Source organism: Ostrea edulis, chromosome 9 (assembly GCF_947568905.1).
Source record: "Ostrea edulis chromosome 9, xbOstEdul1.1, whole genome shotgun sequence".
Taxonomy (NCBI): domain Eukaryota; kingdom Metazoa; phylum Mollusca; class Bivalvia; order Ostreida; family Ostreidae; genus Ostrea; species Ostrea edulis.
Genome location: NC_079172.1, coordinates 17,514,394 through 17,541,940, shown reverse-complemented (window position 1 = coordinate 17,541,940; position 27,547 = coordinate 17,514,394). Strand labels below are relative to the sequence as shown.

Here is a 27,547-nt window from a genome sequence, read left to right as displayed (position 1 = left end):
TTATGTTGATTTGGTGTTCCATAAACCAAGAAACATGTATGTAACAAACAGAAAATGTTGCTTATAAAGCGAAAACTTATGTGTGTTACAAAATATTGAAATTGTTGCTTATAAATCGAAAACTTATGTAACATACATAAGCTTTCGATTAATATAAATAGGAAATATTGCGTTATAATGCGAGAACTTGTGTTACCAATGGAAAGTGTTGCGAACTTCTGTATTATGATGCGAAAACTTCTGTTACAAATGTTGCTCACAAGGCGAAAACTTGTGTGTGTTACAAAATATAGAAATTGTTGCTTATAAATCGAAAACTTATGTAACATACATAAGTTTTCGATTTATATAAATAGAAAATATTGCGTTATAATGCGAGAACTTGTGTTACCAATGGAAAGTGTTGCGGACTTCTGTATTATGATGCGAAAACTTCTGTTACAAATGTTGCTTATAAGGCGAAAACTTATGTACCTTACAAATTAGAAAATGCGAAAACTTAAGTTACAAATAGAAAGTGTTGCGAATTTATGTATTAAACGAAAACTTATGTTACAAATAGAAAATGTTGCGATACAAAGCGAAAACTTATACAACACTTCAAAAATGTTGCAATAAAGCGAAAACTCAAGTTGCTTTTGCGAAAGTTTGGTGTTACACCAAGAAAACATTTCATCTCAAAACTGCCCAACTGAACTCTAAACTTTCATCGGAGTCGTCCCAATCACACACAATCGATATCTTAATACAAACATTCGAACCCGGTACTTAGATGTACCGTCATTTCAGAGAGTTTGTCAATCCACTCAGAAATTGGGCACGAATACAAGGGGAAATGGAAAGTGTCACGACTTGTAGAACATTCTCATTCTTTTTTTTTAGGGTGTGTTAAATTAATAAGCGAGGTTTATTCTCAATTTCCTTCAACATCAAAGAAAGCGTATTTCTGTGAGCACATTTCAAACATTGATTATTTTTCTGTGACTTTATAAAGGGCTATAAAATCTCCGTTACCAATCCAGGAACTTACAAAACTTTTGCCTTCCAGACACCGATACTGTCCAAATCTCGGACTTTTCGAATGCAATTTCTACAAGTTGAGGCACTATGTTTGTTTATCAGATATTTTCCAAACTTCACCCCCCCCCCCCCCCCCCCCCCAATCACTTGTTGCTGTTATCAGGCACTAACAGAAACCGTAAGACACTATCACGGTTCTGGGATAGACCGAACAGATTTGTACTGCAGAATGAGTGACAATTCAATGGAGATGCATCAACAGTAGCATTCAACTGAAAGGACTCACATCTACCCTATCCAGCAAGGCTTGTTACAAATCAGCTTTATCTTCTATATTCTACACGATGCGTCTGGCCAATTGTTTAAAACACTTGATATTCTATCTGTACATGAAATGCAATTTTCAACTTTCAATGATCATATTGTTTAGCATCTGAATGTCAAGTATGCTATCCCACTGATTACTACATGACCCTTCCAATTTTTCAGGTTAAAAGGTGGTGGATTTATAGCTTGCATACAGCAACATTCGAATGATAACTAGCTGCAACCCTTTACGTGCCAACCGTGCTGGTCATCAATCCTTTTCATATAAATATCTTCCCGTAAGGATCCGGGTTAGAATAAATATCTTCCCGTAAGGATCCGGGTTACAATAGGTCCTCAGTGCCCCTTGGTTATCGTAAGAGGCAACTGAATGGGGTGGTCCTTCGGATGAGACTGTAAAAACCGGTCCCGTGTCACAGCAGGTGTGGCACGATAAAGATCCTTTCCATGCTCAAAGGCCGCAAGCGCCAAGCATAGGCCTAAATTTTGCAGCCCTTCACCGGCAATGGTGACATCTCCATATGAGTGAAATATTCTCGAGAGGGACATTTAACAATATACAATCAATCAATCATATAAATATCTACACACATTTCATATGTACATGTTGGGAAAAGATAGTATACATGTATTTTGTGGGAGAGAAAAATGACAATATGAAAACAAAAGGGAAGTTAACAGTGGTGAGCCATATTTATATTATACAAGTATGCCAAAACATCCTTATATAAAACATTACTTTTGTTTTAGGAGTGTTAAAAAAGGTCATCAACTACATAAGCAAAATGATCAACTGTTGTATGACCAATAACTTAAAGAATCTTTTACAACTGACAGTTGTCAAACTTCGTATATGTTTCCATATGAGTGAAAATTTCTCAAGGGGGATGTTAAACAAAATAAAATCAATCTATTAGATTACCTCTATTGATTTCAAGGTGAAAATGTCAATTTAGAGGAGAGGGGGATATGTTTTACAAACATATCTTGTTTTTTTTTTAACTTCTAGAACTCTGTAAAGAACATCTACATTCCATCCAAGATTAGTCCTGTGGGGATCCAGGTTAGAACAGGTCCTCAGTACTCCTTGCTTGTCGTAAAAGGCGACTAAATGGGGCGGTCCTTCGGATGAGACCGCAAAAACCAAGCACAGGCCTAAATTTTGCAGCCCTTGCTGGTAGTGGTGATGTCTCCATATGAGTGAAATATTCTCGAGAGGGACGTTAAACGATATTCAATCAATCAATCAACCATCCAAGATTCTATATTGGTTCTGCTATACTTAAACAACTATTTGTTGTGTAACAATGAAGCTGACATCATTACTCAAACCACCTGATCCAATAAATAAAGATAAAAACTTGCAACTACAATAAAAATTTATGTTTATTATGAATAAAATGGTAATTTGAAAAAAAAGAAAAAAAGAAAGATACTGTCACTGAATATGTTACGATTACACATTCATCACTGATAAAATATTCTAGAGCTATTTATGACATATATCACACAATGAAATAAAAGATACTTTCATACAGAAACCATGACAACTCTGCAACAACAACTAACACAATTATGAACATGACATGATGTAATATTAAACAGCATCCATTTCTTTAGAGAGAAAAAACTGCCTGTAAAATGTGTATTTTTGCTTTCTGTGGTACTCGGGTATAGAGGCAATGCAACAGATGCTGTAGGACTGTCTGAAATGAGCACATTGCACTCCGAGTCAGCTGCCGGTCAGTGTACGCTTGTCTATCATCGTCGAGCCGCCCTCCCACGTGTCAGCCGTGTGTGGTGTCGCCTCCACAAATCCTCCGCTTCCTCCTTACTTACACACTCTATATGAGACACCTACAAACAAACAGGTTGTCAGGGTAAAGGCTGCAGAAAAACGGACCAAACACAATACGCCCCTCATCATCTACTTTGGTCTAAAATAGCTGGCATAAAACATAATTCATGAGATGCCTACTAGCCAATAAATAACCAGCACTCTGGAATCAGCGGTGTATACCAGACTGCAGGCAAACTCGCAATGCAGTAATCTGATTATACTAAATAACAAGTTCCACAACCTACCTTATTTCTAAACTTCACACCGTAAAACTTGTCTGCATGCTCTAGTAATTCAGGTCTAAATGTTGTTGTAATAAACTGGGCATTGCCAATTCATGGATCATATCTACAAAAAAAAAAAGAAGTGACAAATTAGCTCTATCCAATAACACAGAAAAATTTGGGGAAAGTTTGCAAAATCTGAACAGTTTGAAAACAGAACCAGTGCTTTCCCTGGTCAATACTTCTAAGCATCTCGTCCTTTAAACCACCTGGATAAAGATTAGCAAATTCTGAATATTCAAAAATACAGTAAATCATGATAATAACAATTGTCCAGGGACCACTCATACCAGTTATAGCCGTAATCCCTTTAACCTGTAAAAAATGATAATTGTTAAATTTTTGATTGAGTGTAACTGTGAATGTTGTAAACATGTTTCACTCTTCTGTGCGTTTGCTGATACTTGCCTGCCACAGCTTTCCTGTGACTCGAGTCCAGAGCCTGATCAATTTCATCAAAAAGGTAAAATGGGGCAGGGTCACATTTCTGAATTGCAAAGATCAGGGTCAAAGCAACAAGTGACTTCTGTCCTCCAGAGAGCTGCTGCATGTCTCTCATCTCGGCCTTGTTTCCAGTGAAAGAAACCTTAACAGAAATAGTTTTATGTGAAGTTAGTACCTTAGGCCAGACAGCGAAGCAGTATATCAGATTCTATAAACCTTTTATTTCTGAGCAAATACATATATTTGTACTATTTGGAATTTTTTTTAAGGAAATTTCTTCTTTGATTTCTTGTCATGATCAACACATATTTGAGAAAATTTCTGTGGTTAAGGTAGTTCCACCCTCCTATGACGTCATAAGATTTTGCAAAGTCAATGATTTAACAAGATTTATGCATGATAGGAACATAAATTTGGTCTTTTTCAATAGTTATTGTATATTTCAAAAGTCTAAGTTATATATAAATAATCAATTACATGTTTTAAAATATTGAATCCAAGGGCAATGACTCTGTTTTCGTTAAATTATTTATCAAGTCCATTATGCGATTGATTTCCTTTAATTTTCACAAACGTTTTGTACATGTATATTTTTTTAAAGAAATAGTTTCATGAAATTGTTACGGATACTTTTGCTATGAATAATATTATATCGGTTCAACCAGTTTTTGTGAAATTTTGATAATGCTGTTTATGGAAAATTGCAATTTTCTGACGTTGATACAGGTATATGTGTACTAACTGATAAAAAATCTATTAATAGCACAACATACTTAGGGCTATTCCAGAAATAAATACATGGGGGGGGGGGGGGGGGGGGGGGGGGGGGGTGTGTGTGTCGGGAGGCACCTTTTGTATATACCAAGCACCCATAAAAAAAAAATAAAAAATTACCCCATGACCCATCAAATTAATAAACTCATTTTACAATGACCCATCTAATAAAAAAAAAAAACTAACCAGACCCACCACAAAAATATTTTTAAAAATGAAAACGGTACAAATCTCGCGAGGTTTTCGGTACAAACATTCTAGTCAATGACGAGGTATAGCGGTAATGCCTGTGCGACATTGTATCACAGTAGTTCTGAAGAAACGATGTCACATCAACAATCAAAGGCATCTATGGCGGGAATGTTGGAAAGATTGGGAGTCCAAACGATGCTATTATCATGAAATGGGTATGGATATGTTTTTCCACGAATCGTTCGTCTTCTAATGGAGCCCGCGCCCGGAGGCCTCTATATCACCATCACACCGACTGATAAATATAACGCATCGGTACCCTCGTATAAATCAACTAAGGTTTGCCTATTTTTATTAGAAAACGGTATACCTATTGGTTTCAAAATATTCCCAAAATCGATGCACTGTAAACTGTAATAATCTACAGAACAGAGTTCGCCGCCATCACGTCCAAAGGGACCCTACTAAACGCGCCTCTAATTTGAAGAGTGCCGTAATGGAAAGTTATGCGCTGCAAAGAGCGACAACTCGAATAGTTCTATGTTATTTCCGATTTCGAAAGCACGTTTTCAATTTTCCCTCCGACGTTTTGTAACCAACACGACAAGAGCGACAATAAAAATATTCTGAAAACTCAACACCCACGTGGCACAAAATAAAACAATAGAAACTACCCACTACCCATAATAAATATTTTTTTAACAGTCCAACCACGGACCAATTAAAATATGAAAAAATACGACCACCCATACAAAAAAATATCGTTTGCCGCCCGACCCCCCCATTTGATCATTTCTGGAACAGCCCTTATTTTATCACTTTTATTTGTTACTAAGATAGATTATTTGGAGAATCAGCAATCAAATAAGAGATTGAACGTTTAATTCTAGAATGGTGGAATTACCTTAAATGCACAAGAGTAGAACTTACAACATGTAGCTCATGTTTAGTCTCCATTTTACCTTTATTCCCACCCCTGTAAACTGTTCCACCAGGGGGACTGAATCTTGCGAGTCCTCATCATCATTCTGGTCTGCATCCCCCTTTTTCATCACTAGCTGGGCATGACCTTGTGGAGCCAATTTTCTGAAAATCTCACTGAAGTACTTGGACACCTAGATATGCATAAACGGAAAAAGAAACCAATAACTTATATCTGTACTTGCAGTTGGATCAGTTCAGACTCTTGAAAACCAAGTCTTGTCTTAAAGAACTTTTACTTTCGAATACAAATTCCCTGCCTCAGCTTTGAATGGCCTTACCTGTTTAAAAGTAAGTTGTATGGCCTCATATTTTCTTTGGTCCAATGAATTCATCAGATCCAAAATTGACTGAAAGAAATCAGAGTGATAATCTTAAATGTATGTCATATGTACATGTACTTCGATTGTAAATCAAAATAAAATGGTAACACGGGGACTGCTCATTAGATCATCCATGCACATCCTGTCTCCACTGAGTGTAACGTACAGCATATCTGTGAGGGCTGTGCACTCTCTCTCATCCAAGCCATTATTACTGTAAACATTAATGATTTCATATACAGTGAAACTTCTCTAAACTGGCTGGCTCTCAGACCGATAAAAACAGCTGGTTTATAGGGATGGCCGGTTTACCAAGAATTTAGCATTTAGAGACATTTTATCTCAATATTGTCAAAGTAGGTACTGTTCACTTTGTTCAGGTGATCTATGATAAATTATCAGTAGAGATCAAATTAGTCCGTTTCTACCTGCAGGTAATTATAAATTCTCGCTGAAATCATTTAATTTTAAACTGGATATCTATAACAGGATACTTAAAGAAAACACAGAAGCCTATTATTGGAATTCCTCTTACCTATAAACACTCTGTTTACATTCATCGCTTACATCATTAACAAATTTGTTTTGACGTTTTTAAAAGGTACAGTAGTAAATATGAAATTGTAATTTAAATATTTCTTAGGAATTTTAAGTCTATGGAAACCAAGAAAATTAATTTATTATTTAATAATTATCATTAACAGTCATGGGTTTGTTCTCTATTAAATACTGCTTATATCCATGCGATAGTATGGTGCAACAATATGGCATTTGATACTTATTGATTCAATATGTTCCTAACTGTTTTTTACACTTTGTACAGAATTTGGAAGGGTCCCTTGGATTAGCCAAGTGTCACTTAATACCCATGATAGCACAGGTAACCAATAGAAAGTAGGGAGGCCACTTGTGTTTTTCACACCTGGCCAGTTGGTCAGTCAATTTGCACACCTGGCCGATTTTGATCACCCTCTGGTCAAAATTTTCTAGTTTTCAAAAAGTGGCCAGTATTATAATTATAGGGTAAATTACACGTTTGTTAACAAATGTACTTTAAAAAGTGGCCGATGTCCGGTTTTCAGGGGTGGCCAGTTTTGTAAGACTGTCTTTGAAAGGAAATGTTAAGATTTCTGCCAGGACTTTGAAAATCGGCCGATATTCAGAGAGAAACGGTTTTCTGAGGAGCCAATTTGGAGAAGTTTCACTGTACACATGACCTAATCACGATTGTTGTATCTTATTGTTGTATCTTCACTTACCTGATGAGCACTATCAAGCTCCTCCTTTCTCTTGATAAGTTTTTCTTTCTGATCTGAGAAGTTCACAAACTGATCTAATGCTTTCTTGTTTACATGGCTGTATCTTTTTAGTTCTTGGTTGCAATTCTCTAGTTTTTTAAATAGCTGTAAAACATTTCCATACACACAAGTTAAGTTCAAGTCTCTTATGCAAAATTAATCATTTACTAATATTTATTCCATTTTATTTCACAAATTTCACAACTGAAAACACCCACATCAAATGCAACTAACCTGTTTAAGATTAAAGCTTTGATACTTTTCAAATGCATCACTTGGTAGCGATCCTAGTTCTCTGATTTTCTTCATGCATTCATCTTTCTGTTAACAACAAAGAAAATTTTCAGAAGTAACTTCAAAATATACATGCATCTTTGAATTTGTGATACCCATATTTTCTATAGACGTAAGTATGTTTTAACGTACATGTAACTGTGTTTAACAAGAGGTACTGTGAGCAATGCTCACTAAGAATACCCCCCGCTTACCCCAATCTCCCAAAGGGTGTTGGTAATAGGTATAAACTACCTCTTTTCTGAGTGTAAAAAACAAATGGCATGACAAACCGAACCATATTGCTACTTCGATGTCCAGTGCGCATGACCTTTGACCTTTTGACCCCAAAATCAATAGGGAACATCTTCATCCCATGGGTAGTCCATATGTATGATATGGTGACTGTAGGTGGAAAGGATAACGCTTTAGAGCCCGGAAACCATATTGCTACTTCAATGTCCAGTGCACGTGACCTTTGTCCTTTTGACCCCAAAATCGATAGGGAACATCTTCATCCCATGGGTAGTCCATATGTATGATATGGTGACTGTAGGTGGAAAGGATAACGCTTTAGAGCCCGGAAACCATATTGCTACTTCGATGTCCAGTGCGCTTGACCTTTGGACCCCAAAATCGATAGGGAACATCTTCATCCCATGGGTAGTCCATATATATGATATGGTGATGGTAGGTGGAAAGGATAATGCTTTAGAGCCCGGAAACCATTGCGTCTACAGACGGACAACCCGATTCCAGTATACCCCCCCCCCCCTCCCTGCGGGGGGGGTATAATAATCAACAAATGTTAAGTTTGGAAGTTGAGATCAGAATCAACATTGATTTGATGTCAATATACATACAGTATTGCCAAATTAACTCATTAATTTACCTTTTTCAACAACAAGCTCTGTTTATTTGTCATCTTCTCTAAATCTTTGGCATCGTCTGAGATTTTCTCTTGATATTCTTTTTCTTTTGCCTGAAAATAAAAGCAGAAAATTACATTCACGCACTAAAGCAAAAGCACTAATTTGTGGCTGTACTAAAATATAAGAGGTCAACAGGCCTTATCGGTCACCTGAGTACTAGTGAAAAATTATCACTACTCCCAAGGGCTATGAAATCTAGTTAAAAATTTCTTGTTCTGAATATCTAAGCTAAATTCTAATGTTCAACAACAGTATAAACAAGACATGTTCTTACAACTTCAATGCCCTCATAAGTGCATACACTGATGGAAGGCTTCACATAATATTTGTGTATTAACATTAAAGGCTTCAAATAATAATCGGTGTATTATCATTAAAGGCTTCACATAATATAATAGGTGTATTAACATTAAAGGCTTCACATAATATAATAGGTGTATTATCATAAAAACATTAAAAGATATGACTAATTAGTTATCAAGAAGAAGTTAAAAATGTCTACTATTCACACATTTAATAACTGACCATCTTAAATAATAAGCTTCAGAATACAGCAGTTAGGGAACTATCATGAAATAAGGAAACAATTTAATTACATGTATATTAAGTCTTAGATTATGATAGTGTTTTCATTGTATAGTTATAGATAACTGTGAAAGCTGTTTACACCCCCCACCCCCAATATATCAAGGGGGGAAATGCCCCCTCATTCCTAAATTTCTGGAGTAAACACAGATATGGTGTTCAAAATATTGTCATATTCAAGAACTGACAGTATTCTTGAACTGTGACCTTTTTACTTAGACCTCAATAGAGGTGGATTTTGCTTTCATTCCATCTCTGTAGAAAGTATGGGTTTGAAGTCTACAACAATACTCATCCGAAACATGGTGACATTAAATCACCGACTGTAACCATGACCTACTGACTAAGAAATAAAGATCTCCCTCTCCCTACCAGTCAACATTTAACTTAAGAAAATATAGAATTGATATCATTAGTACTCTTTATACATGTATGGTGTCCACATGTTCTGGGTGCATGTCTGTACACGTACAAACACACACAAGCAGGTTAATGCAGTACATAAACTGAGATTCACTCACTCTCCAGTTCTCTAGGTTGGACTGTAATTCTTTCTGTTCTTTATTCATCTTTTCGAGCTGTGAATCCAAATCTAACAATAAAATAAGATCAATGAATCACTAATTTGGTGTGAAAACACACAGAACCATACACTGTAACGGGTATTTTCTGTTGTTGTCCTTTTTTTTTTTTGCAGATAGGAATAATTTGCAAAAATTACAAAAGCCAAATAAATCATATAAATAAATAAAAGATAAATATAGGTATATACAGGTAAATGTATAATGCAAGAGCAGAAAACATAATTTGCAACAGTACCGTCTAAAAGGATCAAATCACAAAAAAGTCCAACCACAAAAAATAACTGTTCTGTGGTACGACTTGTAACTTGTTCTGTGGTACGACTTGTAACTTGTTCTGTGGTACGACTTGTAACTTGTTCTGTGGTACAACTTGTAACTTGTTCTGTGGTACGACTTGTAACATGTTCTGTGGTACGACTTGTATCTTGTTCTGTGGTACAACTTGTAACTTGTTCTGTGGTACGACTTGTAACTTGTTCTATTACAAACCTTTGTTTTGTTCCTTGAAATTGGCCAGTTTTTCATCCTCCTGATCTAGTTCTGTCTGGAACTGGTCCAGCTTCTGACGGCGGTCAGCTACCGAAACTTCCTGCAGGTCGTGCATGATGCGGTCTCTTTTCTTCATCAGGTTGTTATGCAGCAGATTCTCTAACTTATTCTTTTCACCTTCCAGCTAGAAAATGAAAACCTATGTTTTAACATAATGTTTTGATATTACATATATTGCATAAGACTTCAATTACATCATGGTTCAATGCATTTGACATCTTAAGCGAAATTTATATTGGACTAAAGAATACACCATGGTCAATGTCAAAAAATTCAGAATCCAAACTTTTACCCTAATTCTCTCTGCAAGTGCTTCCTTGTTAACTTTTACCCTAATTCTCTCTGTAAGTGCTGCCTTGTTAACTTTTACCCCAATTCTATCTATAAGTACTTCCTTGTTAACTTTTACCCTAATTCTCTCTGCAAGTGCTTCCTTGTTAACTTTTACCCTAATTCTCTCTGTAAGTGCTGCCTTGTTAACTTTTACCCCAATTCTCTCTATAAGTACTTCCTTGTTAACTTTTACCCTAATTCTCTCCTTGTTAACTTTTACCCAAATTCTTTCTGTAAGTGCTTCCTTGTTAACTTTTACCCTAATTCTCTCTGTAAGTACTTCCTTGTTAACTTTTACCCTAATTCTTTCTGTAAGTACTTCCTTGTTAACTTTTACCCCAATTCTCTCTGTAAGTACCGTATATACTCGCCTATAAGTCGGTCCGCCTATAAGTCGGTTGTATTTTTTAAGGTTATTTTGTAGGAATTTGCCATTGACCCGCTTATAAGTCGGTACAAATTTTTGTCAGAATCGGTTGACAATTTCAAGTCAATGCTCTAGTGTTTTTACCAATGTTTCAAAAAATATTTTGAGAAATTAATAATTATGAGGTGCTCAATATCCAAGCCATATCTGTTTGGGGTTTAAACGCAACCCTTGATCTATTATGGACAACGATCCCTTGTTTACCTACACAATTATGGTCTCCTAATTACCAGTATCTGACACCGTGTTTACTTAGTGGCACGCGCCTCGCGGTTATTGTGGGGTTCCAGTATATATCAATGTATCAACAATAGAGCTTTAAAGAGTCAAGAATGATGATCTAAATTATCTGTTAACAATATTCAATCTTTTATGAAATATATTTCAGCCGGTATACATATGAATATTTCAATATTAAATCGGGTTCGTAATTCAATTTTACCCATAAACGATAAATTAGTTGAATTGAAAGTATTAGTTATCGGTATGTAAATAATTTTAAACAAGATAAAAATATGTAAATACTTGTACTTTATACATCATTTTAAAATACATAAACAATACAATATGTCTAGATATTTGTAAACAATAATCATTTGTCCATGATAATCGTCGGAGTTGTTTAAAAAAAAACCCACTACATTACGCAGTCTAGAAAAATACCAATCTTCTTAGGACGCGCCTATAAGTCGGACATAGAGTTTTGGACCAAAAACTGACTCCCAAAAATCCGACTTATAGGCGAGTATATACGGTACTTCCTTGTTAACTTTTACCCTAATTCTCTCTGTAAGTGCTTCCTTGTTCTGCTGGGTGAGATTCTTGATTTGATCATTAAGATAGTCCACCTCCCTCTGATCCTCCACACTGAGCTGTGACAGTAAATCGGATCCCAGCTCTTCATTTAATGAAGCAGCGGAACCCTGCATCGTTTCTAGACTGGCTTTAAGACTGGCTACACTGGTTTCCTAAAACAAATGAAAGCCAGTCAAGTTTCATTTCCTTCTCTATATTTAAGGATGAATAAATTTAAGTCTGTTATGTACAATTATTAGTACATGTAGCTTTCATCAATTCCTGATTTCATTACTGTACCTTTGACAACATGGATTTTTCTATTGCTTGTTTTTCCTCTGTCATAAGTCTCAAATCTGCCCTCATTTTGTCAAAGGTGTCTCTGTCAAAAGAATACAATGATACTTTACTCTGTAAGGTGATATTTTTCTAACACACACAACCCTACCCCAGCTTTTTCTCCCCTGTTACTTACTTGTTTTTGCTGTTTCTGGTTTCCATTTTCTGCATCTCGCTGACTAGGTTGTTGATCTTGGACTCGACCGCCTCCAGCTTCTGTTTGTGTTCATTGTACTCTTTTTCTTGATCAGCAAGTTTTCGTTCGAACTCCACCTTGCCCTTCTGGAGATCAAGCCGTGACCGCCGCATGTCATAATAACCTCCAGTCAAAGCTCCACGACGACTCACCTGGTCACCTGAAAATTTCATTCATATACTGTAAGTGGTTTTAATTTCACGGTGCTAAAAGTTCGCGGTTTTTCATATTGGTCTAATTGCGGTGGTTTTATTTTCGCAGAATTCAAATTTTATTTTGATTACTGGTAACTGTTCAAAAGGTATTGTGTCACACTTGCAAAATGATTGCAGTTGTTTTAATTTCGCGGAAAAATCCCCGACCGAAAACATAGCGAAATTAAAACCACCGCAATCATTTCCCCATTTACAGTAATCACTAGAGTGGAAACGCACAATAACACATCTAAATGGTCCTTAACATATCAATAGAAACATCTTCATACATGCCAACTTTCCCGATTTAGGCGGGATCTTCCCGATTTTACCCTCCGGTCCCGCTTTCCCGATCGGGAAAGCAAAATTACCCTAAAATCCCGATTTGAAATTTTTTCCGACCAAAATTTCCGATTTCACGATTGAAAACGAGTTTGAAAGCGGGATAATCGTGAAATCTCGTGACCAGAATTGGAAATCCCGCGTCATTTCTGAACTGGCCAATCAGAAATCGGGACAATAGTCAGCCATTGCTGTTTACCTGTGTCGCATGGTGTCGGGTTGGTCTGCCTGTGTCGGGGTGTTTATTGGACAGTACGAAGCATGTTTTGATAGTAATTAATCGGGAAGACGGATTTCAAATTGACCTATCCTTTACACAAACGTGAATGACAACGATGCTAGTGTCACCACCAAACAATCGGACATTCCGCCTCTCGCTGACAGCATCCAAAATTTGCAATAAGGTACGTCAAGTATATATTTTTTCCAACTATAATAATATAGGCTATCCAAATCTATCCGTCTATAGCGATGTATTATATAGTCTATATAGTGTAGTATTCATTAAATATACTTTGTGATGCGTAATTCGCACAAGTCTGTACTGAATTTTTTTATTTAGCAAGTAGCCTTAATTTACAAGTAAAACGGAATATTTTGATGTGGTTTTTTTTCCCTGGTAATTATTTCAGATATCATGGGTGCAAAGGTTTTGTTCGCAAACTTCATAGCACGGCAGATCACACCTTTTTTGGTTGCAATGCAGATTATTCCACCAGTCTCTGCAAGCCCATGTTTACAGACAAGCAAGATCGCCTTTGCAGTCGTACCTAAATGCATGTGCTTTAATTTAAATTTTGATATATAGACCAGCCAATGTTTATTGTATGGTGTAAAAGGATGCAACCTTAAATATTATTTGATATTATGTATGTGACTTGTTGGAGAAGATTTTTTGCTGAATAGATGATTTTAATAAAATATTAATGTATATCTTTCAAAGTTTTTTTTATATAGTTAATGGTCAAACACATTTGATGTTGTGTTAATATATGATACATTAACAATGATTTGATTGATATTTTATTTGAAAGGACAAATATTTATTTTCGTGCTAAAATGTCGTGAATTTTGAGCTTTGAAAAAAGGTCGTCGCGCGCAAAATCCCCCATGGGGATTTTTAAAAGTTGGCATGTATGCATCTTCTAAATCAAATAAGGTACAGAGACTTCTTGCATCATTTGCGAGTCCTTACTAGGATCTGTGACACATGGCACCTTATCGAGACAAAGAGAATCATGGCATACATCCAGCTCATCACGGGCTTCTTACCCTCTAACGTTATACAATCCAAGTTTTGGGTTCTTGCAATCTGGGTGGCAGTCTCCATATTGCGACATATTAAGGTTTTTCCGAACACATGATTCATTGCACGGGCAAATGGACGTTCAAATTTAATTTTGCTAATCATAGGAATGGCATCCTAAAAAGTAAAACACAAAAACTGAAATATTTAGACAGATGCAACGTTATCTCCTAAGGGTCTGCCAAGCAGTACTTAAGCAATGGGTAGCATTGTAATTTTATGACTTAAACGTGTTACATATCAGAAAATAAAACGACTAACATTTGTGGTGGGATACTGGGTTTCCTTGCCGTCCAATTTATTAAGCGGCATTAGAGTGACCTCCCCTGGTAGTCGAAGACGATTCATTTCTGTAAGGATCTTTGTGCCCGTTTTGTCAGAATCCACCACATGATGAAACAGTCTGAAATCAAATCCAGCCAATAGCATGTACATATGTCAACACAACTGGCAGCTTACAACAAATTTACACTTCTGCAATATTACAATATCTCTTAAATACTTCTTACCGAGCCCATGATAAAAGATAACAAAACATAAAATATTTTCCTCTACCAAAACTTAGATTTGTGTGCAACACTCAACTACAGCTGATTTGATATTAATGTCTAGATGACTTCTTTTCAGTGAACGCCTCTGGCTTTTAAATTTCACAACAAAATTTATCAACCTTTAGGGTTATCCTGCAACATCCAAGAAAATCCTTGAATACTGTAAATTCCTAAATATACACGAGAAATTTATTATCACGTAATTTTGCGAGAAACATCACTCGTGAAAAAATATTCCTCGCTTTTATTTTTATATTGATAAAATACATGCAAAAACACTTGATCAACAGAGCACTCATGAATTTATTTTCTCGCGTGAGTCATTTCGTGATAACAAGTACTCGCATAAAATAAGGAATCTACTGTACTAAATCTCACGAATTCAGTTGCTGCAGCGATACCTGTTCCCAGCTGTTACTTCCACACAGGTAAAGAATGTCTTTTCACAGTCCAGCTGAGCTATCAGCGTTCCATGGTATCCATCCACCACTTCTGGAAATTTGCCCTGCTCCCGAAAGGAATCTAGCACTTTCTGAACACTATCTATTCCATTCAGGGTCGCCTGCAAAAGCCAAAAATCTTCATACAAGCTAATTCAGGCAATATATGTCCCCTGTTTATGGACTGAATACGTGGGTGGAATACCTCAAAAAATGCGAATGGAAAGAGAGGAATTACTTCTTTATTACAAATTCACAAGATGTATTAATGGCACCAAAAGATAGGTATTGTCACAAGGAATACTCATGTGAAATACCAGGGAAATATGAAAGCCTAATCTCCAAGTTAAAGCATTCCAAAGTCATGGCCAAGGTTTAAGTTTTTCAAAAGTAGGTCAAACTCCAAGACGGTTCACTAAGTCAAAACTTTTGGTACCAAAAGAAAGGTCTTGTCACAAGGAATTAACATGTGAAATATGAAAGTCCTATCACTATTTGTTCAATACTTATAGCCAAGATTTTGTGGATAAACAGAGAGACCAAAAACTAAATGTCCCTGAATCGCCAATCACAGTAGATCCATCCTTTCATTAAAACCTGATCTGATTCGCCAATTACACTAGATCCATCCTTTCATTAAAACCTGATCCGAATCGCCAATCACAGTAGATCTATCCTTTCATTAAAACCTGATCCATAATGTTTATAAATGCATTAGGGCGAATTAGTTCCAAATTTTAGTGTTGTTTAGCATCCATTATTGCAATTTTTAATGTCTACGGACCACAACTCTCACATGAGTCACCCCGTGTTCGAAATTAACCATAGACCGAGTCTATGTCAAATGGCACTGGTCTATGCCAATTGTAATTGAGATAGACCAAATTGTCTATGCCGATTTTCTAGATTTAAAGCAATAAAGTTATCCCAAAAGACTCCTACATGGTCAGTTGACATCGGATAAATGTTATAAGGAAAGGAAGATATCGTTATGGAAATGGAAAGAAAATATGCTTAGATCCCGAATCTTAATCTCACTCACCCTATCTGCAGGGTCCATAATTTGAAAAGAACAAGAGGCCCAATCAGTCACCCGAGTATTAGTTAAAAGTATCACGAGCCCAAAGGGTCATAAAATCTTTAGTAATTTTCCTGTTCTTCATATCTAAGCTAAATTCTAAAATTCAGCAGCAGTATAAAACAAGATGTGTTCTTAAACCACAAATCCTTCTGAAAGTGCCAATACTGATGAAAGATATTCCATAATATAATATTTGTAACACTATACGACTATGTTGGACCCACCCTACAGTCAGAACCCCGAGGTTTTTGTAAAATTCACAACTTTGGAACATCCCTTTCTGCTTTTCCTAAATATACATTTAGTTTAAATACAGTATCAACAAAATGCAAGAGGAAGTCCTTCAAATGATATAGACAATAATCAGTATGATAATTTTTGCCCCACCCTGGAACCAAAAACCCCTATCTCTGGGATCATTAACTTTACAATTTTGGTAAAGGGCTATCTGCTCCTTCTAATTTTGGGTAGTTTTTGCCCCACCCCTCAGACCCTGGGGTTGGTTCTAGGAGTCCTGAAATTTACAATTCATGTTCCTCTTGTCCAAAGATACATGTACTTCATATCATATTTAAACAAGAATACTGCAAATGGTACAGCCCATGCCCGTTGGACTGATGACAAAATCTATATCCATAATGAGAAAAGGTCTAGGAAATGTGACCTACTTTTAGCCCTAAAGTAGGTCATGGTGTGCAAATTAAGCTGAAATGCAAACTAAATCTGTATTTCTCTGAGAGAAAGGTTGTCACTTCATTTCAGGGCAATATCTGTATCCGTAATGAACAAGAGACTAACAGGCTTATCGGTCACTCTCAGAGCATTAGTTAAAGACATACAAAATTTTTAAATGCTCACACTTCTTAACTTACTGATAATATTAATTGTTGTTTTAAATTTATAGGTATTATTTAATACGTTTTATTTATTTTTAAAATTTTGTCATCTACATGTACATTTTCAAAATAATCCTATCCAGTGCTTTAACAGTAATTTTATATTATACATGAAGTCGTAATCCATCATACCGAATAGTTGACCAAAGACAGTCATTCATAATTTCAAAGTTGTATTTGGTGCTTTATAAATCCTGTATAATAATGAAAATTTCTTTTTAATCATACAGACCTTGCCAATCATGGACCTTAGACCCTGTTCTTTTTTACTTAATTCTTCTCGAACACTCTGCAGTTCTTGTTGTAGTACTGTTTCTTGCCTCCATAATGTACTGAAAAACAAAATAACAAAATAAAAATACCCAGGAAATCTGCGTTACTGTCAGACTCGTATAAAATAGGAAGACGGTGCGGGCAAAATTTCGTCAAATTTCCACGATGGTAGTATTTTTGGTTTTTCTATTTTTACAGTACCCCCCCCCCCCCCCCCCCCCCCCCCCCCCCCGGAGTTCAGGCTATAAAATCTGGGGTATAATAGCATGATACATATACAAATTGCATGTTGTGTTGCACATGTCAAACAAACAGAATATCATGTGTTTAAAATAAATGCTAATCCAGTAATATTTGCTAAGGGCTGGTCATTTCTATGTTTACCAGGCCTGGATTTCTCGAAAAGAACTTCAGTCGAAACTTGGACTTAAGTCTGAGATTTTACTCAAATTTTGACCAGAAGAAAACTGAAACTTAAGGTCGTGATTTTTCGAGAAATCCAAACCAGACCAATTGTCTGACAAATCCTGATGCTAACATTGGCGGATCATTTACTTTAATTAATATATACATGTAGAATGCATATTCCCATTAAATACAAGTGCATGTACAGTATACAAAGGCATTGCGAGTGTGAACCATCACCTACTTTCTTTCATTTTGTAATGCATCCCTCTGTTTCTTCATCTCATTAAAATTTCTGTTGTTCTGTTCAATTATGTCTTTATTCTGATCAATTTTGCTGCTAATTTCCTGGGAAAAAAAAATCATATTAAGAATAATTTAACTTGATATTTACAATTCTCACATGAAACTAGAACTGTCCTAGAGGGACTAATGCCCCCCCCCCCCCCCCCCCCCCCCCCCCCCCCCCAACACACACCTAAAGGGCACATTGGATGGTGGGAAATAGTGAATTTGAGCTCATTGAAGAATAAACACATCCTTTTGACTTAAAGATTGTAGAGAGCAATTAATGTAAATGCAAGACTATATATTCTGCAGTACAGTGTTACTCAGATGAAGTCTACGGACAAACCGACGGACAAGGTGATTTCCCCAAAACACATCTCCCCGTGGAAAGGTACATGACCCTTCATTTAACCATTACCTATTAGGGATGCTTTGTTGCAAGTTTGGTTGAAATTAACCCATTGATTCTGGAAAAGTTCAAAAAGTGAAAAGTTTACAATGATGGACAAACTTTGATTAGAAAAGCTCACTTGATCCTTTCTTTCAGGTGAGCTGAAAACATTTAAGATAGTGAAATAAAACTCACCAGAGTCTGAGTTCCTAGGTGTTCAGCTCGTTTGTTATCATTCACTAAATCTTCTCTCAGTCTCTTGATCTGAAATATTTTGAATGTTGATTATCATTCAGAGAAACATATCAATGTACATATATTACTGTTACTAAATCTGAAAACTAATGCATATTTCTTGACCAATCTGTGAACTTCAGAATAACATTGGTGACAAGTTCACCACACTGTGAAGCTGACTTCTGAAGCTGACTTCTGAAGCTGCCTTCTGAAGCTTCACTTTCTGCAGTTTCAAATCAATAGATATAAAAGAAGAAATCTGTAGCTTGAAATTTGGCATGCAAGCAGTTAAAACATTAATCTATGCAAGGAAAATGGAAAATTACGCATACCGCACCTAGTTTCTGATTCTTTAGGCATTTGAGGCGAGTGGGTAGTTTTTTTTAATCTGGGTAAGAGTTAGACTCCTTTCTATATTCATGGTATCACAGAGTTCAGGCCCAAAACAGGCTTAGCCCCTGTGGACATGCCAGCAAAATATGTTGTTTTGAAATAATAGTTCCCTTACACATAATGTCTATACAGGTGCAGTAGAGTGGTTTAATAGGATGATACAGTGAACCACACTTTTTTTCAGAGTCTGTAGAGGACCGAAATTCGGCCCCATTCCCAATGCTGAAAAGCAGGTGTTTTTCCCAAAATGCCTAAAAATTCCCAAATGATGGATGCTTTGATGAGAATATGTCATGAGGGGCCATTCCAACATCAGTGCCACTCTGTTGTAAAACATATGTGACAGTTTTTTCTCTGCCAAAGACCGGAAATTAAAGCCTGTTTAAGCTAGCCACATTGACAATAAATTTAAAAATATCAAATGGTTAACTTTTTGCTTGTTTTTCTTATTATTTGTATGAAACAAATTTCCCAATTTTAATCAAATATCGCTATTTCTCCCAAACTTGAAGGCCCTGGCCCCTGGATTCAAGGAGTAAAAAAATCCCTGTGAACTTTACCATAAAAGTGTATTATTACTTTTAGCAGGATCCATATTTCAGCTTCTTTTGACAGTGAAGCAGGAACACTAAATTGTGATTGTGTTAAAATATCCATAATCAAACACAAAACAAGCACACGTAAATGATAAATCATGATTATGCCAAACAGTGCTTCAGATCCGATCAAGCCAAAGTTTAAATAAGCTAAAATACAATACATACAGAATTAACTTTTTGAAATCAATGTTTGTCCGACACTGACCTGTTCTTCTTTATCCCGGATTGCCCTATTGAGAGATTTCAACTCTTTTTTAATCCAGTTGTCTCGGTCATCTCTAGATGTAAACTGGTTCCCCCTGCCTTGTTTGGCATACAATTCTTTACGCCTTTGCTCCGCTAAAGATAACCTACAATCGGGAGAATAATGATTCGCAAAATGGAGGTGCAAACTAGGAGGAATTATATAATTATAATCTTGGGGAACAAAATCATGTCTTCTCTTCCAACTGAATGATGAGTGGCCGCAGGAAGTGAACAAGGCAGACAAATAGATGTTTAAAGTACTTGTTCAAGGTCAAGTAGAAACGCCAAATTCACTTGCCCTATCACAAAATTCACTTGCCCCATCTTAGATTAAGACATAGACAAAACTATTTGAAATTGTTTATCTTGTATTTCATTCAATTCATTCATTCCTATCTATTTCTGTTTGCTCATTGTAATGAAGCCAAGACCAAATTTCCTCCCATGCTTTGAGATATCCCTGGGTTATTTTCATTTTGTTATACTCTGTAGATACACACAGCAGGTTGTTGTTATTATTGCATTCAGGGTCCTTTCTTTTCCCGATAAATGCCACAAACTTGTCAAAGTTTCAACAACAGGCATTTAAAAACAAGAGGTACTGTGAGCAATGCTCACTAAGAATACCCCCCGCTTACCCCAATCTCCCAAAGGGTGTTGGTAATAGGTATAAACTACCTCTTTTCTGAGTGTAAAAAACAAATGACATGACAAACCGAACCATATTGCTACTTCGATGTCCAGTGCGCTTGACCTTTGACCTTTTGACCCCAAAATCGATAGGGAACATCTTCATCCCATGGGTAGTCCATATGTATGATATGGTGACCGTAGGTGGAAAGGATAACGCTTTAGAGCCCGGAAACCATATTGCCACTTCGATGTCCAGTGCGCGTGACCTTTGACCTTTTGACCCCAAAATCGATAGGGAACATCTTCATCCCATGGGTAGTCCATATGTATGATATGGTGACTGTAGGTGGAAAGGATAACGCTTTAGAGCCCGGAAACCATATTGCTACTTCGATGTCCAGTGCACTTGACCTTTGACCTTTTGACCCCAAAATCGATAGGGAACATCTTCATCCCATGGGTAGTCCATATATATGATATGGTGACGGTAGGTGGAAAGGATAATGCTTTAGAGTCCGGAAACCATTGTGTCTACAGACGGACAACCCGATTCCAGTATACCCCCCCCCCCCCCCCCCCCAACTTGTTGCGGGGGGTATAAAAATCTGGAAAACTGTTTGACTTATTTTAAGTCCTAAAATTGGTCACAGTGCACCAATCCAGCTGAAATGCAAACTGAACTTTATTTTTTAACTGCAAACAAATAAGTACCACAGTATTCTGAGGCACATGAACTATTTTTCACGTTCAATTATAATTTGACCATGTTTTTCATTAGCCCAAATGACAGACAACATATAAAAATTTTGTGCTCCCCTGATTATTTGTCAGTCTTGGGCCATTGGACAGGCATTAACGTCAACACTGCTTATCTTACTTGAAAAATTCACTTGCCCATAGAAAAATTCTTCTTTTCGTTTTACCTGCCCAACTCTAAAATCTGGTTGTTCCAGATAGTGCTATTTGTCTACCCCTGAACAAGAGGTGTTCGTGAAACATTATGGGTGACACCATTTGGTGTTTTAGTTAATAGGATTTCATTCTAATTCTCTCTTACTCCCTTGTATAATACTCCAGCCAATCACATTTCTCTTTTACTCCCTTGCATAATACTCCAGCCAATCAAATTCATCTTACACTGACATGTGTGTACCATCACTCTAGTTCACCATATTGCTACCAAACTGACCCTCACTGAGGACAATGTTACTTTAGTATAGGTCAGAGGTATAGTGATATCACTCTAATTACAACTCTACGTTTAAATGTTACTTGGGTAACAACAAGAGTACCAAAAGAAATTGTCCTAGGGATTCAAATGTGACTTACATATTTTGAGATAAACCTTGCTCATGAACTTGTATGTAGGAATCTGATAATAATTATTGGTTCAGATAAATTAGTTAAATACAGGTACAAAACTTTAATCTGACAGTTACACATCACAAAACATCTCTAAATTGAGAAGTAAATTTTAAAGGTTTTTTGTCCATGGTTCAATCTGTTGTAAAAATAGAATTTAGCTCAAATGGGTAGATTTTAAGAAAGGAAAATCATATGTATTTTCATTCCTTTATTCAATATTTTGATGAACTTTAGAGAGCAGAATATTTCTAAGCTAAAACTATTCTTACTGTTGGGTACAGTTCTCTTCCCTTTGTTTCTGAGCTTCATACAGAGGCAAGTTGTTTTCCAGCTGCTGCTGGGTTTTAGCAATCTTTTCATGTATCTTCTTCAGTTCATCCTCGGACTTGCTCTGTAACATGATACTTCACACTCAAACATTTCGTAGAAGACCTCGCATTATTAAACTTCATTTCACCCTCAATAAAAGCCAGTTGCAAGTAAGACAAACCCTTACAGAAAATGAATGCCAACACGATGCAAAACCATACATTTGTATAACATGTTTCACCTACAAGAACTTTCAATTTATGCATCTCCCTAGACCCATATTCACAAAATATCTTATGACTAAGCTGAAAAAAAAAATTGTCAGATAATTAAGTACAGATCACAAGGTCATTTAGTATGTATTAAAGTTTTATAAACCATGGATGTACTTTACATATTGATTCAGATTGTCTACAAGAAATGAAAAATAAGGAAATCACGGTGTTTGTAAATTTTGATCTTAGTCGTAAGATATTTTGTGAATAAAAGGTCTTCCTGATCGGACAAATACCAGTCGAAACCAATAGTGCTGTACAAGTCTCGCAGCACTAGTGTCTTCTGTTCAAGTTCTAGTTCATTACAAAGTCTGTTACCCTAGCACTCTTGTCCCCCTCTAGTTCATTACAAAGTCTGTTACCCTAGCACTCTTGTCCCCCTCTAGTTCATCCTGAATATCCTTGATCATTAACTCCAGCTTGGCTCTGCGTTTGGTCACTTCTTGGTTGTCTGAGTTCATGTTTTCTTTCTCTTCCATAACTCCCTGCATTTTAGTCTTCAGGTCTCGGAGTTCTCTGGTTATGGACTACAAGTAATTTACAAAACATATTGGTAGTTTTTTGTCATACCAAAAAAAATATAGCAAGAAAAAATATATAATTTTGAAGATATCATGCACGTACCTTAACTCGGTCGACAGTAGACTGCTGTTTGTCTCGAATCTTTTGGGTCATGGCACCACTGTTATCTCGTTTCTCTTGCAGCTGAAGAAAAACAAATGTATGATTTACAAAGTTTTAATTCTCATTTTAAAACTTACAAAAACAGTACAATGAAGATCACCTTATTAAAGGAAGTACTCTACATCGTCACAATGGCTGATTTCCTTTTAAAACATGGATGAAAATTAAGATATCAGCAATATTTGTCTTTTTATTTCAAAACTTATCGCCTAGCTGAGTAGCTCAGTAGGTTAGCATGTCGACTGCTGAACTGCAGATCACGGGTTCAAGTCCAGCTAGGGTTTTTAAATTTTTTCCAGATTGTTTTCTACTAAAACTACATTTTTTGACTAAATAAAGTAAATTTGAAAGTTTTCAGTTTCAAAATATTGTTGTACATATCGTCCACTTCTCATCTACATCAAATTTCTCCGGTGTAGCATTCCTCCTTAAGTACACTCTGCTCACACTACATAAACCCAACATATATGGTGTCATACTACTTCCATCAATGTTTAAGTGAGAGAATAAAAGAAGTCCTGGTGTGGGAAAACAATAGGAATAATGAATCATACCTCATCTAATTTCATCAATGTTTAAGTGGGAGAATAAAGAATCCTTGGTGTGGGAAAATAATAGGAATAATGAATCATACCTCATCTAACTTTTTCCTGGTGTCTCTCAGTTCATGGTCATGAATGGTATATTCTAATGATCTATAAAAACACAGACAGACCTCACATACAAACTGTAAACGTAATTTATGCACAATATCTGGAATAATAGTTTGCTACAAGACAATGCTAAATGAAGTAGAGCTGTCTCAACAGAATATTTTCACAATACATTTACCTTCTCATCTTGTCCCACTTCTGATATTCTTTAAGTTCCTCTTTCTCATCCTCTAATGTGGCCAGTCTCTCCTCTATATACTTTAACAGATCATTTATCTTCTCTCTCTTACCCTCTAAAAAGCCACAAATAGGAGATCTCAGGCAGTTCAGCTTTACACGTTATATTCAAATAATGCTACTTAGGTTGCTGTTAAAAAAATCAATGCTAGTGGGTTTTTTTGGGGGGTAAAAAGATGTCTGATTTGTGTGCTGACCATTTTCTTAGAATGACTTTACTTGAATGATGAAATAAATGCTACACTATTGAAACTTACCGGTTTCTCTTAGAATGACTTTACTCTCCTCTTTTCTTTCATCATAAACTTTAGTTCCTGCCACTTCTCTAAGAAGTTTGATTCTCTGAGAGTCAGGAGCTGTTGCCATTTGATTAATCTAGAAAATTTACAAAATGTTCAAGGGGAAAAGTCTCAGAATCACTGTAATACAGATAAAGGTTTATTAACTCATTGAAATCTTGTATGTAAGAACTATACCTTTCCCTGCTTAACAATATAGTACGGGTTACTTCGAGAAAATCCAGCACTTTCTAACAAGTTCATTACATCACCCTTCCTGAAAATTACAAAAAAGAATGTTTGAAAAATCTTTTGACAATATTTGATTCAAGATACCAAAAATAAATTCCACATACTACTTAACGAAAGAAACTTTTTCTTAATCTATCCAATATAAGTTGAAGCAGTGAATGCCAAATAAATCTTGAAACGATTTTTATACAGTGGAACCCCGTTATTACGTTCCCCCTTTATTACGTTAGTCCGCATATTACGTTGGAATTTCAAAGCACAAAACCATTTCTTAACAAACCTATATAAAATAGACCTCGTTATTACGTTGTCCTAAAATGCCGGGACTCGGTATTACGTTGTAAAAATTCCGACAAAAACGTAATAAACCCCTAATTATTCAATAATGATTCTCAAAATAATAAGCCATTCACACCTTGACTGCCCGAGGCAGTCACCACGTAAATTTCCTGGTCTGTTTGGGGATTAGAGACGCTCGACTGATCACGCTTCGATAGATCTAGTGACATCAATACAGGTGAATACCCCGTATAGAAGCCAGTGATAAACAATTAAATAATGTTTATTTAGAAATTGTACTCTATGAAATTTACTTCATTTTACATATTTTGATAATCAAAGAAATAATTTCTCAACCACCTGCGTGTTCAGCATAGTGTGATTACCTTCGCTATTAAAACTCTATTCACGGACAGCTTTGGTACCAAACAAGAAAGATTTATCGTAGCAATGTTACAACCGCTTGGGTAACTGCTTGGACATAGGTGACTAAAGGTGTTCAATTAAAAAAATTGTTCGTTGTTTGGACATGCAGCTTGGGTGTTCGTAACTCTCGTCCATACATACACCAATCTATCGGCCAACTCGTGCACGGCATTTACTTCAGTGAATATTTTAAAATCCCTTGATGCGCACGTGATTTTAGTGCCATCATTTAGCGTTATAAATGAAATCTTCGTGCATCATTATATATTTTTTTTTTATGTGGATTGCGCTTAAATTGTTCTCCGTGCATGTTTATCGTTGGTGAGAAGTGTGTAAGTGTTGGGTATCGTGTGCGTTTTGTGTCTATAGTTTTGTTGTTTTTTGGGTGGGATTTTTTTTATTGTGTTGTGTATTGTGTAATTAGAGAACTTAATAAAAACGATGTTTTGTTATTTTTTTAAATACGAATGTTGAATATGAACCGGAACGAGTTATTGAGAGAAATTTACATGAACGCATTGTTTTAAAGTTGAACAAAATGGCGGTCCAAACGAATGCAGAAAAAGCAACGTTTATCAAAACATCCTTATGTATCCTACACCGAAATAAAGAAAAGGGATAAGAACATGAAGAATTACGGACATTAAAGATAAGATGTAAATAAAACAAAGTATCATATTCTTTTAAACAAAGAAACAGTAAAGATATATTCACACACCCCTTCACGGAGTATCAACGGACGATATACAATTTCCAAATGATAATTTTAACGGATTTCACTGGGAACGTTTATTACGTTGACCCCGGTATTACGTTATTTTATCGTGACAAAATGGAAAACGTAATAACGGGGTTCCACTGTATATAAAAAAAAAACAACAAATGTAAACTGTCTAAACTTAATTCATAGCAAGTAAAATGAGAGGCAATTACTTTCATTCTCTGTAATTGAATCTGTAAAATGTATTTGATGTAATTTGGCAAATACCTATAAACAGAATTTTAATTCTACATGATATGAAATAATAATAATGCTGTAATAACAAAACAGAAAGACAAAAGCGGTTCAAGACAAGTGCACTGTGACCTCATTCAGACATGTATGGTGCAGCTTAAATGTCAACAATTTATAAAACAATCAAATTGAGTTTGACTATTGAAATTAAATTATTTCAAAATGTAAAAATCCACAATAAATATGACCATCTAATGTAATACTTACGTGACCATTTTCTTATCTAAAAAGTACTGATCTTTCTTGGATCCAATGACACGCCTGAGTACAACTTCATCTTTGTCAATCTATATATAGCAAAAGATTTAACCAGACAATGTAATGCACTTCATCTTTGTCAATCTACATATAGCAAAAGATTTAACCAGACAATGTAATGCACTTCATCTTTGTCAATCTATATATAGCAAAAGATTTAACCAGACAATGTAATGCACTTCATCTTTGTCAATCTACATATAGCAAAAGATTTAACCAGACAATGTAATGCACTTCATCTTTGTCAATCTATATATAGCAAAAGATTTAACCAGACAATGTAATGCACTTCATCTTTGTCAATCTACATATAGCAAAAGATTTAACCAGACAATGTAATGCACTTCATCTTTGTCAATCTACATATAGCAAAAGATTTAACCATACAATGTAATGCACTTCATCTTTGTCAATCTATATATAGCAAAAGATTTAACCAGACAATGTAATGCACTTCATCTTTGTCAATCTACATATAGCAAAAGATTTAACCAGACAATGTAATGCACTTCATCTTTGTCAATCTACATATAGCAAAAGATTTAACCATACAATGTAATGCACTTTCATTTTCATGAACAAATGCTTTAAAATAAACAAGGAATATACAGCAAGATTTTGGCACACACTGTCCATTAATACATACAATATCAAATACAAATTCAGGGTTGTCACTAATGCAAGAATCTGCATCCTAGATGTGGAAAATTCATTTAGGACATCTAAAATGACAAGTCCCGCGGAT

At 35.8% G+C, this 27,547-nt stretch overlaps 1 protein-coding gene and 1 long non-coding RNA gene across 2 annotated transcripts in view; one reads left to right on the top strand and one right to left on the bottom strand.

The window, feature by feature from the left end:
* Positions 1 to 2,715: 2,715 nt before the first annotated feature.
* Positions 2,716 to 27,547, bottom strand: part of LOC125659007 (structural maintenance of chromosomes protein 3) — a 54,636-nt gene continuing 29,804 nt past the window's right edge. The window contains 29 exon segments of the mRNA XM_056148740.1: positions 2,716 to 3,204; positions 3,433 to 3,515; positions 3,518 to 3,535; positions 3,880 to 4,057; positions 5,844 to 5,996; positions 6,144 to 6,212; positions 7,445 to 7,588; positions 7,718 to 7,804; positions 8,649 to 8,738; positions 9,795 to 9,865; positions 10,347 to 10,530; positions 11,943 to 12,134; positions 12,262 to 12,343; positions 12,437 to 12,656; positions 14,305 to 14,455; positions 14,600 to 14,741; positions 15,291 to 15,451; positions 17,539 to 17,638; positions 18,229 to 18,332; positions 18,859 to 18,927; positions 20,098 to 20,242; positions 22,406 to 22,527; positions 23,083 to 23,247; positions 23,345 to 23,425; positions 24,039 to 24,099; positions 24,236 to 24,350; positions 24,552 to 24,669; positions 24,771 to 24,849; positions 26,752 to 26,831. Coding sequence (XP_056004715.1) covers positions 3,109 to 3,204; positions 3,433 to 3,515; positions 3,518 to 3,535; positions 3,880 to 4,057; positions 5,844 to 5,996; positions 6,144 to 6,212; positions 7,445 to 7,588; positions 7,718 to 7,804; positions 8,649 to 8,738; positions 9,795 to 9,865; positions 10,347 to 10,530; positions 11,943 to 12,134; positions 12,262 to 12,343; positions 12,437 to 12,656; positions 14,305 to 14,455; positions 14,600 to 14,741; positions 15,291 to 15,451; positions 17,539 to 17,638; positions 18,229 to 18,332; positions 18,859 to 18,927; positions 20,098 to 20,242; positions 22,406 to 22,527; positions 23,083 to 23,247; positions 23,345 to 23,425; positions 24,039 to 24,099; positions 24,236 to 24,350; positions 24,552 to 24,669; positions 24,771 to 24,849; positions 26,752 to 26,831 — 3,360 coding nt within the window. The 3' untranslated portion in view covers positions 2,716 to 3,108.
* On the top strand, positions 12,983 to 13,967 carry LOC130050077 (uncharacterized). Its single transcript, XR_008798463.1, has 2 exons — positions 12,983 to 13,436; positions 13,665 to 13,967. It is a non-coding gene; the product is annotated as an uncharacterized LOC130050077 (long non-coding RNA).